The sequence below is a fragment of the Elgaria multicarinata genome, chromosome 6 (genome assembly GCF_023053635.1).
Source record: "Elgaria multicarinata webbii isolate HBS135686 ecotype San Diego chromosome 6, rElgMul1.1.pri, whole genome shotgun sequence".
Classification (NCBI taxonomy): Eukaryota; Metazoa; Chordata; class Lepidosauria; order Squamata; family Anguidae; genus Elgaria; species Elgaria multicarinata.
Window position 1 is genome coordinate 37,309,237 of NC_086176.1, and position 16,004 is coordinate 37,325,240.

The following is a 16,004-nucleotide window of genomic DNA, read 5'->3' on the forward strand; positions in this document are numbered from 1 at the left end:
ACATTATGGAAAAATGCTTGCCATTTTCCATGGATACTGCATGTTTAGTGAAGTGTCTAGTTGGCAGTGAGTTATACACCCATTAACAGCACAATCTTATGTATGCTTAGACAGATTGTAAGCCTATGCGGCAGGGTCTTGCTATTTACTGTGTAATCTGTACAGCACCATGTACATTGATGGTGCTATATAAATAATAATAATAATAATAATAATAATAATAATAATAATAATAATAATAATAATAAAATCCTACAACTCCCAGCATTCCCCAGCCAGCCTAAGTATTTTATGCCTTGGATAATTACATGTAGACATTTGGACTACCAGTATATTAATGTACCTTTTATTTATATTAGATGTATCCAATTCATAAGATACTGTATAAATTTCTTCTCAAAAAGGAAATGATCCCAGATTTTCATCAATTTAGAGGAGAGAAGAATCCCATCCTGATCATTTCATTTGCTGTAAAAGGCTTCAGAACATTTCTACAAATCCCAAACCAAAAACTAGAGTCCTGATCCAAAACCTGCTAGGTTCAATGAAAAGATTTCCACTGCTTTTAGTAAGCTTTAAATGCAGTCCAAGTCAAGACATTTCCAAACAGACTTTATAAAGGCATTAAGAATGGAATTGCTATTGTGATTTTTCCAACCATATTTTGGTGTTTAAACCTCTCATGGGAAACCACCAACAACACACAGTGAAATATTAACAAAAGTGTTTCCACCCAATCTTTTGCTTCTCCTCGTTAATTTAATCTGTCGCCATTGTGTCCTTTTTGCTTGGGCTGTGATAAACCAAGCATGGTAATCATCCATTTGGCCTGGAAAAGGAATCCAAGGACCCAGAATCAATTCACACATGTTGAACCCAACCACAATACTGTAGACATGCTGACTTTACAATATAGTCAGGCTTCTAGTTTCCTCTACTTTAATCACTATCTGATGAGCAGAACAATTCCAACTGATTCATATGGACACAATTTAAATCCCAGACTGTAAGAAGGGTGGAAAGAATGTTTCCTTTTTACTCACTTGGCATTCCTGCTCATATTTGTTAGAGTAATGAGCTCAATATGCAGCACAATTTAGATAAAGAATAATACAGTTGATGTACCTAGCACACAAAAACCTCGTGAGCAAAAAAAAAAACACTAAATGCAAGCAAGCTATGTATTTTTAAAATAGGATAAACATCATAGTGGAAAGCATGTTTCAAAATAACACTTCATGAAACAATTATTGTACACAACATACCATAATCAGCTACTACCCCAAGAACAGGAAACTAATTCTACTTTGTTGGTGGGCGGGTAAAATGACCTGGATCCTACATGTCTGTTGCACTTTGGGTTGATATTTGAAACAGTTAATAGGCATTAGTGCCAAGGGATTAGAAAGCTAACCTATTCCAAATGCAGATATATTCCAAATGTGTATATTTACATTCAGCTAAGCAGCAGCTAAAAAACAATCCCTAGGCATGTTTCTTTAAATACACTCATGTCCCTTCTGTCTTCTCAAGAGCACCACGATATTTTTAAAATGTAAACAGCCAGATGGGTTCGCTGGTTAAAGCTGCTTTTATTTTTATTAAGGGGAAGAATTAAATTTTAAAAAATACTCAAAAAGCTAAAAGGAAAGTTACATATATGTATTGCAAAGCACTCATCTTAATTTCGTATTGTAGGGTGATACATCTAAGACCACAAAACTAACCATCTGATGTATGCAAATGTAAAAAGCTACGATTAAAGATTCTTTTTGACAGTCATCTTGTTTCTGGTAATACCTCTGTATCCTTCTCGTAAGCCTGTGTAAGCTTCTGGATTTCATTTTCAGATTCTGTAGAACGCACTTTCTCTTTCTCCCAGCAGTGCAGTACATTCTGTAGTTCCATTTTTAAAGTAGCTATTAAAGATTCTCTATCTGCACACTTAGCTTGCAGATGATTTAACTCTTTGTTGGCATTGCCAAGGTTATTTTGTGCTTCCTAAAAATGACACACAATAAAGGGAAGATAAAAGCATCATGCAATAAAGTGCAACCACCTTCTGTATCTGCTTGATAGCCTTGGAAATAAAGTTCTACATTCAAATATACATTCTTAAATATCCTATAAACAAGACTGTTGATTCCAGTGATAAGTTACAACCACAACAAATTACTATGTTGAACCCTGGAGTTAGGTAGCTGTAATGGCGCAGTTCCTATGAAACTGTGATTTCCCCCCACCATCTTACAACCAAAGAATTCATACTGCTAGCATTTTTATAAACCATCACTGGAATGGTCTCTTTCTAAAAACTGCAGGACTGTTCAACTCACTAAAAACTGGGAGAATTTTCCACTGAAAAATCCCAAACAATTCAAAAATTTCAGGGTCGTGGGCACAGAATCCAAGACGATCAATAGTTTGTATAAATAAGGGTATAGAATAATTGCATAAAAATAAACATAAATGAACAGCCAACCTTCAGAGCCATTCCTACCATGATATACAGGATTCCTCAAAACTAAAAGGCAACAGTTCATCTGCTTATGCAATGGACTATTCCAACCCCCTCTCCACACCTCTTAGAAGTGTTCCTGAGCGTCAGGGAGCCTTTTGGGAAGCCGTTCAGGAAGCCACAGCAGGAGCAGGGAAATTGGCGGATGGGGGCACACCTTGCACGAATTGAAGTGCATTTTCACTCGCAGAGGCCAGCTCTGAATGACATGCTTGAACTAGAGGAACGTTATCTGAAAAACTTTTTCAGCAATAGATACATAACAAATTTATTAAGTTTCATTCTGAAGATGAGGATTGTACATATTGGCTCTTCTAAGAAGATACAACCTAACCCCTACAATCTATTTTTCTCCATCGCACCTTAAAGCTAGCAACGTTTATTTCTTATTTAATGTGCATCTTGCTTTTCTCCCAAGGAGCTAAAGATGGCAAACACTATTCTCTCTTTTCCCTCCCCCATTTTATCCTTACAACAACCCTGTGGGGTAGGTTAGGTTGAAAGATAGTGATTGGCCCAAGGACACTCTGTGAGTGTCATGGCTGAGTGAACCTGGGTCTCGCCAGTCCTAAGCCAGTATGCCATAATGGCGCTTACTGGGTGGATGGCATTCTACACATTAAAAGACACACCCTCATGCAATTTATCAGCCTTAAGCCATTTATTCCAGAATATTCTTATTGAAGCTAATGAAATATTCTGAACAAGAGTTTTCAGGATTTCAGACACCATCAAGATGAAATTTATTGGAAGTATATGCATTCAGATTAAACATTGAGGCATGTTAAAATTTAGATACCTGAAGTTCTTGAAATTGAGATCTTAGTTGGTGTTGGGAAGAATCAAGCTCTTTTACCATCTTCTCAGAGAGAAACGTCATTTTTTTTAGCTATTGAAGAATATAGCAAACAATGTATCAGGTTCAGGAGCAAAGTAGATACAATATAATTGCTGGCAGACTAAAGTGGAAATCCTATGTACATTGACTTCCCTGGAAGGAAGCCCCATTGAACATCATTCCCATTCCCATAACATTTGTCACTGGGCATGTCTACACCGGGCAATATCCCGGGGATCGTCCCAGGATCGTCCCTGTGCATCCACATGACACACAGGGGATCCCGGCAGCAGGGAGGGATGATCCCTCCATTTCCCCAGGATATCGCCATACCCTTTTTTCTCAGTTTTTCCCACAGTCCCGGGATGATCCCAAGGACAGGGGGTGGTGTGGCTGGCCAGCCCAGCTTTTTCCCTCTTCCCAGCAAGTAGCGGGGGTCATCTGAGGGAAGGAGCTGGGACGGGAAGAGTCCAGGGCCATCGGGGTTGGGGTTGGGTTGGGATTTTTCTAATTTTTACTTACTTTTTTGCTGGACCACAGGGGCGCTCCAGCTCCTGTATTCTTTTTAAAAAATGGCGGGCACGACATCCTCCTTCCTCCCTGGATGTCGCACACCGTGTGTGAATGCTGGGGGAGGATCTTGCAACCAGCATATCACTAGATCTTCCCCCCTCCCTCCCAGATCGCCAGGAGGTGTAGACATGCCCACTGTGATACTTAGTGCTTTCATGTTGCCTGTTTTATCCCATCACAATATCACTCTCCTGTGTTTCCTCTGGACGACTTCATCTTTAGCTACATTAAATGTATTTGCTGTCTGTTAACAGTAGTGACTGGAACCAAATAAAGTATTTGCATTTTAACACTGTAATCCTATGCCTGCCTGCTCAGAAAAAAGTTCTCCTGAGTTCAGTGGGACAAATTCACAAATTCATTCTCTCTTTTGACTTCTATTTTACAATGTGTAAAAACAAGCTAAATGGTAATTAATATACACATCCAAAATACGTTAATAGAAAGAAGCCACTTTGATTTGTGTGTATTTTTAGGCAGCTAAATACAGTTTTACAAGCCCAGGTAACTGAAATATAACAAGGGGCTAATTTTATTTTATTTTTTAAAAAAATGCCTCAGATTGTTTCATTATTTTATATAATGAAGCAATCTAAAAAAGTTTAGTTACTAATTACACTGAAAGAAAAAACAAGAACCAGAAGAGAACTTTTCCTATCAATGAGGAAAAGAACAAAGGGCACAGAGCTACCCCATCTGCATATCATGAGGGTACGCAGTGGTCTCTGGCTCCGTATGACAACTTCAGGGTCGGGCACATGCAGTCCTACTGGGAAGTCTTGTGGCAGGTCATCAGTTGGTCCTGCACTGCTTGCGATTTATTTTCCTTGACAGTTCATTCTTCTTGCTGACAGAATACTCTTTATGCTTTCTTAACAGCCACCTCCTTGGTCTCCCCACTGCTGTCTCTGGCATCGTTTCACAACAAAACACGTTCCAAAGCCAAAGCCTGCTGAGTCGACTTTTCAGTTGTGCTGAAGATCAGGTGACATTCATCCTCCCAAATAACAATTCACAGTGGATATCGTGAGCCTAGTCACTCTGCCCTAGGCCTCAGAAGGCTACTAAACATGTGGGTTGTCAACAGAAGAGACCCAACAGTGGTAGCTGTGAACAGAAATGTATAGTTGTTTCCATAGTGACTTCTTCTATGCCCCTAGAACAACCTCAGATGATTCTAAAACACTATGTTGATTTTTCAAATATTAACTGCTACTTCTTAATATTATCATGAACCAAATATTTTTAAAAGTTCATCCAAGACAGGTAGTATTTCTAAAAATGATATCTGAGCCCAAATTGTGACATTTTAATTTTGCCTTACTTCTGTCCAACAATCATTGTTTCTCATAAACGCTAACATATAGTTAATTGCTCAGGGTAGCCTTCTGAACTACATACCCACTGAGTGTTTAAAGACCCAGAGACCCTGTTCAGATGACACATAAAGCCATGGTGATTAAGCATTTTGAGCTAAATATTTTGGCTTAGCATGTAACCATGGTAGCTACACAACCACAGTTTAAATACGCTCACTAACCATTTGCTGCAAAATGGTTAGTGCCCTAACCATGGCTTAGCATGTCATCTGAACAGCCCCAGAAAGAAATAAGCTAGCAAGTTGACCAAGTATATGCCTTGGACACTTCAAAACCCATTATCCAGTTAAACTAAAGTACTTTCATTTTAAGCTGCCTTTAACACCTACTGAAGTTAATGGGACCAAGAAGACCTAAAGATGCATGCAACAAAGACCATACAAGGCAACTCAACAGAATCTCAACTTCCAATGCATTTTTTAATGCAAAAACCATGCACATTTATTCACCTCCTATCAATCCATAATGGATGAAAACACTTATTTTAAGGTATCTAAGTATATTTTAAATGTATATTTATTCTAAAACCCAGAAAGCAAGTAATGGATGGTAAACATCAGGTATGCATGTAGATTCACTAAAAAATAATTGGATAGCACAACAGTTCACTGTAAAAGGGAGGGGGATGAGCACAGATAAACAGTTTCCTACGTTTAAGTGAATCATGACCATAGGGCAAGCTTAAAGGAAGAACAGTGACAAAAGATTATTTCTTTTTCTTATCTGTGAAGCTGTCAACTCAACATTCCCAGTGTTTTGACCTCTGCAGCAAGCAAGGAATCTCTAGTATTGGGGGCCGAAGGCTATGTGTGTGGAGCCAAACAGTGCAAGTGTTACCTCATTAGATGCATCTTCCAGCTTGTTCTGGTAATCTGTCAAGGTACGCCTCAAAGTCTCAAGGACAAGAGTGAAGCTTGGAGGTTTATCTTTGTCCTTGTGAATGCCTGAAGAAAAATACAGAATCAAAACAAAGCTCTTAGAGTTGAACAGAGATAGAAAACTTCTCCAAGAGCAACAGAGATATTTAAATTAGTTGGGCTCCAGTGACAATACAGAATGTTGAACAACCACTGTGTTTTCTCCAAGGCATACTGGTGTATCTGTTCTTTAATATCAAATAAAGCTGAAGAAAATTCCTGCACTGTGGCTGCAGTTCACCACATGAAAAGTATTAACTCCAATTTGTTTTCCTACACATCATGAGGCCCATCTCTGACTTTATTTAAATGTAATGATTGCAAATCCAACTGCCATTCAAAAAGAATTGTCCTCCAAATGAAACAAGCATTTGTTTTTAAGTGCACAGCATTCATGTCTTTGTCGCTTCATGATGAACCATTCATTTTGTAATGAAACGTTATTTCACAAAACTGTGTGCCAAGGAACACAGGACTTCCTATTATTATTTCTGGGTATAAAAAATTAAAACAGTTGATTTTTTGTTTGTTTTAATCCTGTATACAAAACTGAAAAATATAAGCCAATTCATTATTTAAACCATTTCAACCCATGACCACATGATCCATAGCGGTCCTTTATTTTTCTCCCCAGCTCAAATTCCAGTATTTCCACTGTTCATAAATGAAGCGGTCGTGCAAGACATCTATCATGGGCTTCGACCATGGTTTGGCATGGCTTCAGTCAAGCCACTTTCTAAGGTTTGTGACAGCATGCCAAACTGCAATCCAAGCCCAGGGCCACTTCATTTGGACCAATATGTCTGTCTGCCAGGGTGGGGTTGTGGGGAATTAGGCCACCACAACCAAATTTATTCTGAGAACTGGCCCTGAACTTTTATCATATAGAACGAAATCAAAATCAGCATGAACAGAAATTTCACTGGATATGTTTACAGGAGTGGTGTTGTTTTTAAAGACTTTGTGATTAAGATTCAAAACCACTATAATTTCTTGAGTTTCTTAGAATTAAAGATGTTCGACTGCATTAAAGGTGTTCAACTGGATTCCTGCATTGAGCAGGGGGTTGGACTCGATGGCCTTATAGGCCCCTTCCAACTCTACTATTCTGTGATTCTATGATTTGGAGGATTCTTTCTGGCCACAAACTCATGCTGCAGATTTGACATCTCATCTTTTAAAGACTGAAGTAGTGGGCAAGTGATCTCATATTTTAAAAAAAGTATCCTAAAGGAATGAATAATCAGAAATAGATAAGTAGCAAGGAGAAAGCAAAAGATACCTGTATTCTGAAGACTCAAGAGCTTGCAAAGCTTAGAGATAAGCTATATGTCACATTATTTCCTTCAACAAAAACAACGGCATGCTTAAACTGGCTACTTATTTTGAAGGAAAAACAGCCCTGTGCAGCCTCAGTCGAGAATGTACTCCCAATCTGGATTGGGTTCCACAACGGTTTCCCATCAAAATCCAACCCACTTGCTATTTGCCCCCAAAGATGCTGCTCTCAGTAGTAACAACTATTTTGCTAATCACCATGGAACTCTTGGTGATGCATCAGGTACGTTAACAAGTTACAGGTAAGGAAGTTCTAAATGATTTTCCTTTCTCTGTCTCCAATCCCTTTGTCATGAAAACCATATACAAAAATAAAGAAGAGACTGAAGGGAAAGAGCCATAATACGGCTTAACTCAAACTCTTTTATACACAGGGACTGAGTTCCTAACTTCCACTGTGTAAGCAGAGGACTATTCACTGAACAGGGCTTTCCCCACTCCTTCACTTCCCCTTGAAGCCCGCCTGAGAAGGCATCGCTTCAAATGGAGTCGGCTGACAACTGGATGGATGTGCATCTTCCAAGTTTCTTCTTCTCAGGCACTATCGCGACCCCCAGTTTCAACTCCCCATCTTTGAGAGATAAGGCTGTGGATTCAGAAGGAGCATCAGAGGAAGAAAGGGAATTTCCCTCAGAACCAGCCTCAAATGTCCTCACTGCCCTGGAAGCTCCAGCACAAGAGGAGCTCCCTTGGCCTGCACTTTGCTTTCCTTGGAGATTTTCGGGAGAGGCAGTTCACAAGATGTGATACCTATAGGCATTACTACTGAAATACAGGGATTTGCCTAAATGACCCACAAGTTCCATTCCAGCTCTGTAATTCCAATATTACACCGTTCCCCAACCTGGTCTCATCCAAGGTTCTGGACATCTACTCCCATCAGCCCCAGTCAGCATGGCCAATAGTTTGAAATGCTGGGAGTTGTATTCCAAAACATATGGGGGGCACCCAAATTGGGAAAGGCTGCAATATTCTACGCAAGGCGGTTTTCACTTTCTCTGTATTGCTCATGGGTCTTCCAATGTGTAACATCATTTGACAGGCGGTAAGAGTTTTGTAGCATGACTGGGTCAAAAGTGTCCAGGGACCAGTTTATGGCATAGAGTCAAGCCTGCATTCCTGCCTGTCCCCAAGCACTGAACTATTACCAGTTCACCAACCGGAAGGAAAAGCACACCAAGGCACAGTATGCACTGTAGTGCATGCTACACTGCATCGCATCATGTTGTTGATTCAGCTTGTGACAATTGCCAAAAATAAAAAAGGTTGGCCATCACTGTTTTATAATATTTAGCCCTAGCACTCATTAGATTTCTTGTTTCTAAAAAAAGTCGTTCCTAAAGTGATACCCATAGTGAAAACAGGCCACACCCTTTTACAATTAACTTAAGCAACCTGGGTAGGATGTCAATCTGCTCTCCAAAGACTAATTTTATTCAGCCCCAAGACACAGACACTCTATCCTTAACTCAGCTTGTCTTTTTGATGCATCCAAAAAACCTAGTTCCGTGGGAATGGGAGGAAAGAAAAGAATCAACCCAGAGCATTGTGATAAGGCATAATTCTAGCTGTCATCTCTGCCCCTTGGGCTGCAAATAGACAAGCAAACTCTAATTCCAAAACTAAAAATAACACACACACACAAAGGCACAAGTTTTCCTATCAATAATTATTCTCAGATTTTATTTGTATTGTCTTGGCTCTTTTCTCCAGGCAGCCAGTCTCCCATGCCAAAACCTCTATCCTAACAAAGTTGTTTCAGAATGCTCCGTTTTGCAAAACCTTATTCCATGCTTCTAGCATGCCAAAAGGAGGCTAGCTTCTAGCCAATTTCAGTGGATTTAGTCCTCCAGTTTCCCAGGCCACAAAACATGTTGTCCCTCTCTCTCTACACCTCCCCAGATGCAGACTGAACCCTGGCACCAAATCCTCCATTGCTTCGTTCCATAAGCACTAAAAAAAATCGTGGTGATTTCATTAATACTCATTTAGAGGGAAAAGCTGCAACGCATGAGGGAGTTGCAAGCAGGTCTCCACTGTGTTGACGCAGAAAAGTTATGCAGTGGGAAAGTGATGACTACAAACTGTGGCTGCGTCACCATGGAATCAAGAGAGAACTGTGACATGGGGTCACTATAAAGTATGTGTTCCGATAATGACGACCACACACATACATTTTGTGCAGAACGAAGCTGCTGTTTGTCTTTATGTGCTGGGTCAATTGGCTGCACATTCTCAATCACTTCATAATGTTTTCTCAATACAATACCTCCTCTGGCTTCATATTTAAATTTAGATTAAGTCCAACACAGCAGCCAATGGACAGTTATGGATGAAGATGTGTGGATTTCTGAGAATTCTTAGTATACCACTGAAATTTATATTAAAAGAAATTACAGGGTTATCTTCATTTGCTTTTCCTTTCTCTTGGATAAAATATTAGGTGTGCAGAATTAAGGAAACCAAGTCTTTAGCTACTAGTATGAGCACTATATTAAATCTATGCATAATTTTACATTCTTTATTTTATATTTAGCCCTATGTTATTAACTCATGAATTACTTTTAAAAACATTTTTATACCACCTTTTAGACCTAAAGACAGACTCCAAGGCAGTTTACAGCAATACATTGCGCAAGACATAAAAAGCAAAATAAAAAGGATAAACAAAACCGTAATTAGATAAAACTAACACACAGTAAAATCCTGGTGGTACAAAATTGTCTTAATCCCCTGCCTAAAGGACAATAGAAGGGGGGCAGTCTAACCTCCCTTAGAAAATAAATCCACAATCAGGGCACTACCACCAAAAAGGCCCTGTATTGAGCCCCGCCAATTGTGCCTGCCTTGGTGGAGGAATGCAGATCATGGTCCAACTGATGGGCAGGTTCATGAAAAAAGGAGGATAAAACCATTTTCATTCTATTAACATTGGGGGTAGGGAGACCCTTAGCCTAATGAGTGGTTTAATACAGTCTTAATACAAAAATCATTTTTTGAGTGCATGTTGCCTACTTTTGTAAAATATAAACACTTGCATGAAGTCAATAGAATATTTAAACATCTTTAAATATTTAAACACTTTTTGTTTTTTAAAAAATGGATACTGTTTTATACTGTTGTTTTAATATTTTTTGATGGTTTTAAATTTTGTATACTTTTTAATGTTCACTGTTTTTAACTTTTGTGAACCGCCAGAGAGCTTCGGCTATGGGGCGTTATATAAATTTAATAAATAAATAAATAAATATTTTCTAAGCTTGTTTACTTGTGCCCGAGAGCACTTTGACTATATTCAAATCTCTTCTGCTCAAATCTCTTTGGTCCAAATACTACAGGAAATAACAGGGAAGGAAGATATGCTATGTAAAACTAACGCAAGTACGGGGACTCAAAAACAACCCTCGAAAGAATTAAGAGGCAAGAAGATCACCAAAATCACATCCTTTCAAAAATACTAGTTACTTTGTTTTTCCAGCACTTCCTTCCCTTTGGTATTATGATTATCAACGCCACATGACGGACAATGAAGGGAAAGGGGTCATCTTTTGCCCATCAGTTGGGATAGAATTTGTGTTGGCATGGATGTAATGATTACCCCTCCGTTGACTTCAAAGTTACACTGTAAAGAGTAATGTGTTACACTCTGCGTCCTACACAACCTCTTTTGAATATGTGACCTTTAAGTAGCTGAAGGTTGACTTGAATTTGGCTCAGTTCAATCAAAAACATCTGTTCCCCTTGTAGGCATACTGTAAGGACTTTTTTCTCAGTTGGATTGAGAGCACAGCAAGCCAGCCCTTTCCTGACCGATCACACACAACCCAACACTTGTAAATCAAGTTCGGGGCTGACAACAGCAGGTCCGTATCCAGTCACCCCGTCTCAGTGAGCGAGGCCACTTGACTGCTGTGAGAACTGCTCTTATCATGTCATCAAATCAAAGCATGTTGAGAAGAGGGAATGCAGGAGGCATCTGCAGAATTCCCACAATGTAGCGACTTTGGAACACTGACAGATGCATCTGTCATTTTATACCTTCAACTAACCTGCTGTCCACTGGCCTGACACAGTAAAGCTGTCCAAGAGTAACTCCAGCTCTCTCACGTTGTTTTCACACGTCTCTGTTAGGAAGGCTTGCCGTTTCTTGGCCTTTATTTGACCGGGGGATAGAGGGAGAAGGCAAAAAGTACAGTTGTTTAAAAAGGCAATCAATATAAGGGCATCTCACAATCAATGCTGTCATAGGACATGATGTATAAAAATTAAAACAAAAAACAGATATAACTCCATCACCAAACTAGCTCCATGAACTGGAGTACTTACAATGATTCCAAGCAGAAATGAATTTGGCCCATAAAATGTAGATATCTTTGTTGTTTTTCAGGTTAATATAACAACTTTTTAAGAGTATTCAAATAAACCACTCCCTGACAAACAATGCGTTACACTACAGCCACTTGTAATGAAGGGCGATATCCAAAGGGGAGGGGCTTATTTCCTGCCAATTCTGTGGCACAAATGATGGGCCCTGCCAATTCCGTTGTACAAATGGGACCCACCGCTTGCACAATGGAAATTTAAAGTCAGTAGAAATGCTTGTTTTGGGCTCAATACAGGGTGGCGGAACTCCCTTATGTGAGCTCTGCCAGTTCCAGTTCCAGAAACCTGCGTTTTTGCTTGTTTCCAGTTGTCCGTGGAAGCACTAAATCTCCGTTCTGCAAGAGGTGGGTGCCACTTGCAGAAGGGAATCAGTGGGATGCAACAGAATCAGCGGGGGCATTGGATACTGCCCAAAGCTCTTCTCTGCTGCAAGCCGCCTTCTCAAAGGGGTGCATTGGAGTGAAGAAGGGACAAAGGGAAGGGAGTATTTAATCTCCCCTTTGTCAGCTCGTTTCCTCCAAACTCTCCTTCCAAATCGATCAGCTTGTACCCAAGCAATATTCCAGAAACAGGTTTACCTCACAAACACAGGTCTGGAACACTGGTGGGAGTAAAAACAGCTTGATTTGGAGTCGGGGGATGAGTACAGGAGGAACGCAGGTGGTGAGGGAGAAGTGCGCCCTCCCTTTCTCCACTGCAGAGCGGGCGTCCCATCAATGCTGAGGACATTAGGAGATGCACTGACAGGAGGCTGCAGAATATGTATTTTGGCCCTCAAAATTGGGACATAAACTTGTGTCGGGCACTATCCAGAGACAGAAGTACATTTGTTCCCAGTGCCAAAGCGTTAATACGTAAATCCTCCATCACCATTGCTCTAACTGGGAGAGAGAGAAAAAAGAAAGATTTGAGGGGGGAAAGTACTCAGATTTACACCATACCTTTTTCAAACTTCCATGAGAAGGGTGGTGTAGAATAGAAGCAGGGAATGCCCACATCTCCCATTTCATTTATTTTGTGACAAGCTGTGAGGTTACATGTTTGTTCATAATGAGTTTATGTTTATATGTGTATTCTTGTTATAGATCTGTGGCTTGGTAAGTATCTCTAGTGTGAGAAGGGTGGACTTGCATGTGTGAGCTCATTGGCTGAGAGAGTGAGAAGGAGGGGGTTAAGTGCATGTGTGCTATATAAACTCAGGTGCTGTGCCTGTGGGAGGCAGACAGGGACAAGATGACAGAGGGTTTAGATCAGAGACAGGGAAATGGTCTGGTAGAGTTAGGGGGGCAAAAAGGAGAGCGTGAGTTAAGGATTCAGTGAAAGTTTGTGGTGGTTGTGAGAGGATTGTTTGAGTGACTGATATAGAGTATTTGGTGGGAGAAGACACATATTGATAGAACCATTAAGAGCTATTCATTTATTATTCAACAACTTATTATTGCAATTAATAAAGCTTTCTGTGCTTATAAATTCTACGCCTCCTGCTCATGTCTGCGTAAGGGGGAGGTAATAAAGGGAGAATATAAGGTTAAAACATAAAGTCAGTGTGTCGTCACAGAGAGAGGACTGAGTAAGGGTTGGGTTTGAGGCTTAAAATCCCGGTGGCAGTGAAACCAAGTGTGCATAGGAGAAGGTGGTCCCTGCTGGGGGTGAGAAAGGCCTTAGGGGAGAGGAATTCTCATTAGGAAAGGGGCAGGAACACCACAAATGTGACTTAACTTTGGCTCAGGTTTTGACTGCCATCTTAACTTTTGACTACCAAACACTTTCTATTATTTATTATTATTTATTACATTTATATGCCAAAGCTCTCTGGGTGGTTTACAAAAGTTAAAAGTTTTTATGCCTACAAAGTCAGGCTAGAAGGTTTAAGGATACAGGATTATTGTTTTTTATTCTTATTTTACTGTGAAAACATATTTTCCATGTAAAACTGAGTTCTGTTATGAGCCAGCAGTGTATCGTGACTGACTAGAGGACAAGCAACGTATGTGAATCTCTGCTGTGTTCTCCACCATTTCATTTAAATATTTTATAAATTTGCTCTACTATTTCAATTTTAATTATATGTTCTGTATATCTACTAATATATTATTCATATACATTTCAGTGTTTGATCCCCAGTAGCATTTACATGGGCTTCCCTGTGTGATGGTTAGTACTACACTTCACAAAGAATTTCCAGCACCAGTGGAATTCTCATACCAGGGTTTTCATTTCTAAAAACATCAATATTCCAAAAAGAATTATTAAGATGTGTATTATTCTTACAGGCTATAAATAGATTCGAGTGGTGAGCTACGATTATATCAATATTACTTTGCTATGCTTGCACGATGCTGGGAAAAAACGTGTAAAGCACTGTCACACCAATAAGATAAATATTTTCATGCAAGTGTAAGCATTTGGAGTACCAGAAACTCAATCCATATAGCAAAACCTCTTCCCACACGAAGGATCTCGGCAAGCTGTTCTATGGCCCAAAGTGGTTTTTCCTCTCTTCCAGATGTTTTATTTTTAATTCACCACATGTTAGTATATTGATGTTTACACTACTTCTCTGCATTTACATGTGCTGATTGTGTGCACTATTTCTAAGTCAATTTTTTCCTCCAAATGCAGGCAAGATTAAGAAAAAAATTCTTTACATTTCCCAGCTCTGCTCTTTCATTGCTCCAAGGAGTTGCCTGCCTGCCTACCGTATGCTCCAACTATCCTTATTTACAAGGGACTGCTCCTGTTTTCTGGTTTATGTTGCTGTTAAGTCACTGTCCCTGTTCTTTATTTTGTATTTGGGGGAGGATTTTGGAGTGGCTTTTTAGAAACAAGTTGCACTAGGATGTGCCTATCTTCAGAACTGAGCTCCCTCTTCTCCTAGGTCTCTTTCAGTGGGGGAAGGATCCATCTTGACTTTCATTGTGGACAGATCACAGTTCAATGGCAGTGCACACGGTTTTCATGGGAAAGGGCCCAGGATCGATTTCTGCTATCTCCAGTGAACAGCAGCAGGTAGCAAGTAATGGGAAAGATCTCTCTGCCTGAGACTCTGGAGAGATGCTGCCAATCAGTGAAGACAAGACTGGGCTAGATGGTCACACCATCTGACCTGGTAGAAGGCACCTACCTATGCTTCTAATGTAGCGTGCTGTCGTAGAAATTTAGCTGGTTCTTTTACTATGCCCCTAGGTATAGGAAAAAGGCCTATCATCCTTAGCTATAGTTCATAAAGTTCATGGCGTCCTGTTCTTTTAAAACATATTTTTAATGATGCAATTGCTTTTAGAATTAAGTTGATGCTGAAACTGTGTGACAAAACAGGCGTTGTCCACGCCGGCAATCAGAGGGTGGAAGACATCTGTAAGGCAAGATAACTAAGAAAGTAACAGATGGAGATGTTTTTGCTCCCTGTAACTGTGACGATGCAGTATCTTCTAGTCAGAGAAGCACTCATACTCTGTACATGCCTAAATGCTTGGCTTCTCATTGGTTGTTGCATTTTCAGAGATGTATTACGATTGGTGGGAAAGTTCTGCCATAGTATCTAAGGGGAACTGACCCTATAAATATGTTGACATTTCCTGAAATTATTGGGCAGTTTTTTAGACTGCCACCTTGCAGCGCTGCTCGTAATAAACCTTCTAAGGAGAGAGAAATTGTGTCTTGAGAGTCTTTGACCACCACTCTGCGAACCACAGGAACCCGTGGTTTCGGGTTCCACCACAGTGCTGAGCACATCTATTTACTATGCACACACATAAAACACTGAGAAACACAGCCTGCTATCAGGATCAGGGTGCAATCCTTTGTTTGGAGTGTTAGAAGTACACAAGAATGGCCTTAATTTTGTCTGTACAGTTATGGAGAACATGCTGCCCAAATCCTTCATCAAAGACCTATGGCAACTGCAACTCTCTTTCAACTCAAATTTTCAACTCAAACTGCAACTCTCTTTCAACTCTCTTTCAACTCAAATCTCTTTCACATTACAGCCAGTGTAATGTAGCGGTTAAAGTGATCAGCCACCATTTCCACAAGGATGTTTCTTGCTTGCTTGGAGA

The 16,004-nt window shown here is 40.0% G+C and overlaps 1 protein-coding gene across 3 annotated transcripts in view; it reads right to left on the reverse strand.

Annotated features, from left to right (window-relative positions):
• The window catches only part of CCDC171 (coiled-coil domain containing 171), a 210,964-nt gene that overhangs the window by 142,518 nt on the left and 52,442 nt on the right, over positions 1–16,004 (reverse strand). For all 3 annotated transcript variants that reach the window (XM_063129238.1, XM_063129237.1, XM_063129239.1), the window contains 4 exons: positions 11,613–11,715; positions 6,146–6,252; positions 3,318–3,407; positions 1,801–2,001 (listed from right to left, as the gene is read on the reverse strand). In XM_063129238.1, the coding sequence (XP_062985308.1) occupies positions 1,801–2,001; positions 3,318–3,407; positions 6,146–6,252; positions 11,613–11,715 (501 nt within the window). The remainder of the gene's footprint in view (positions 1–1,800; positions 2,002–3,317; positions 3,408–6,145; positions 6,253–11,612; positions 11,716–16,004) is intronic.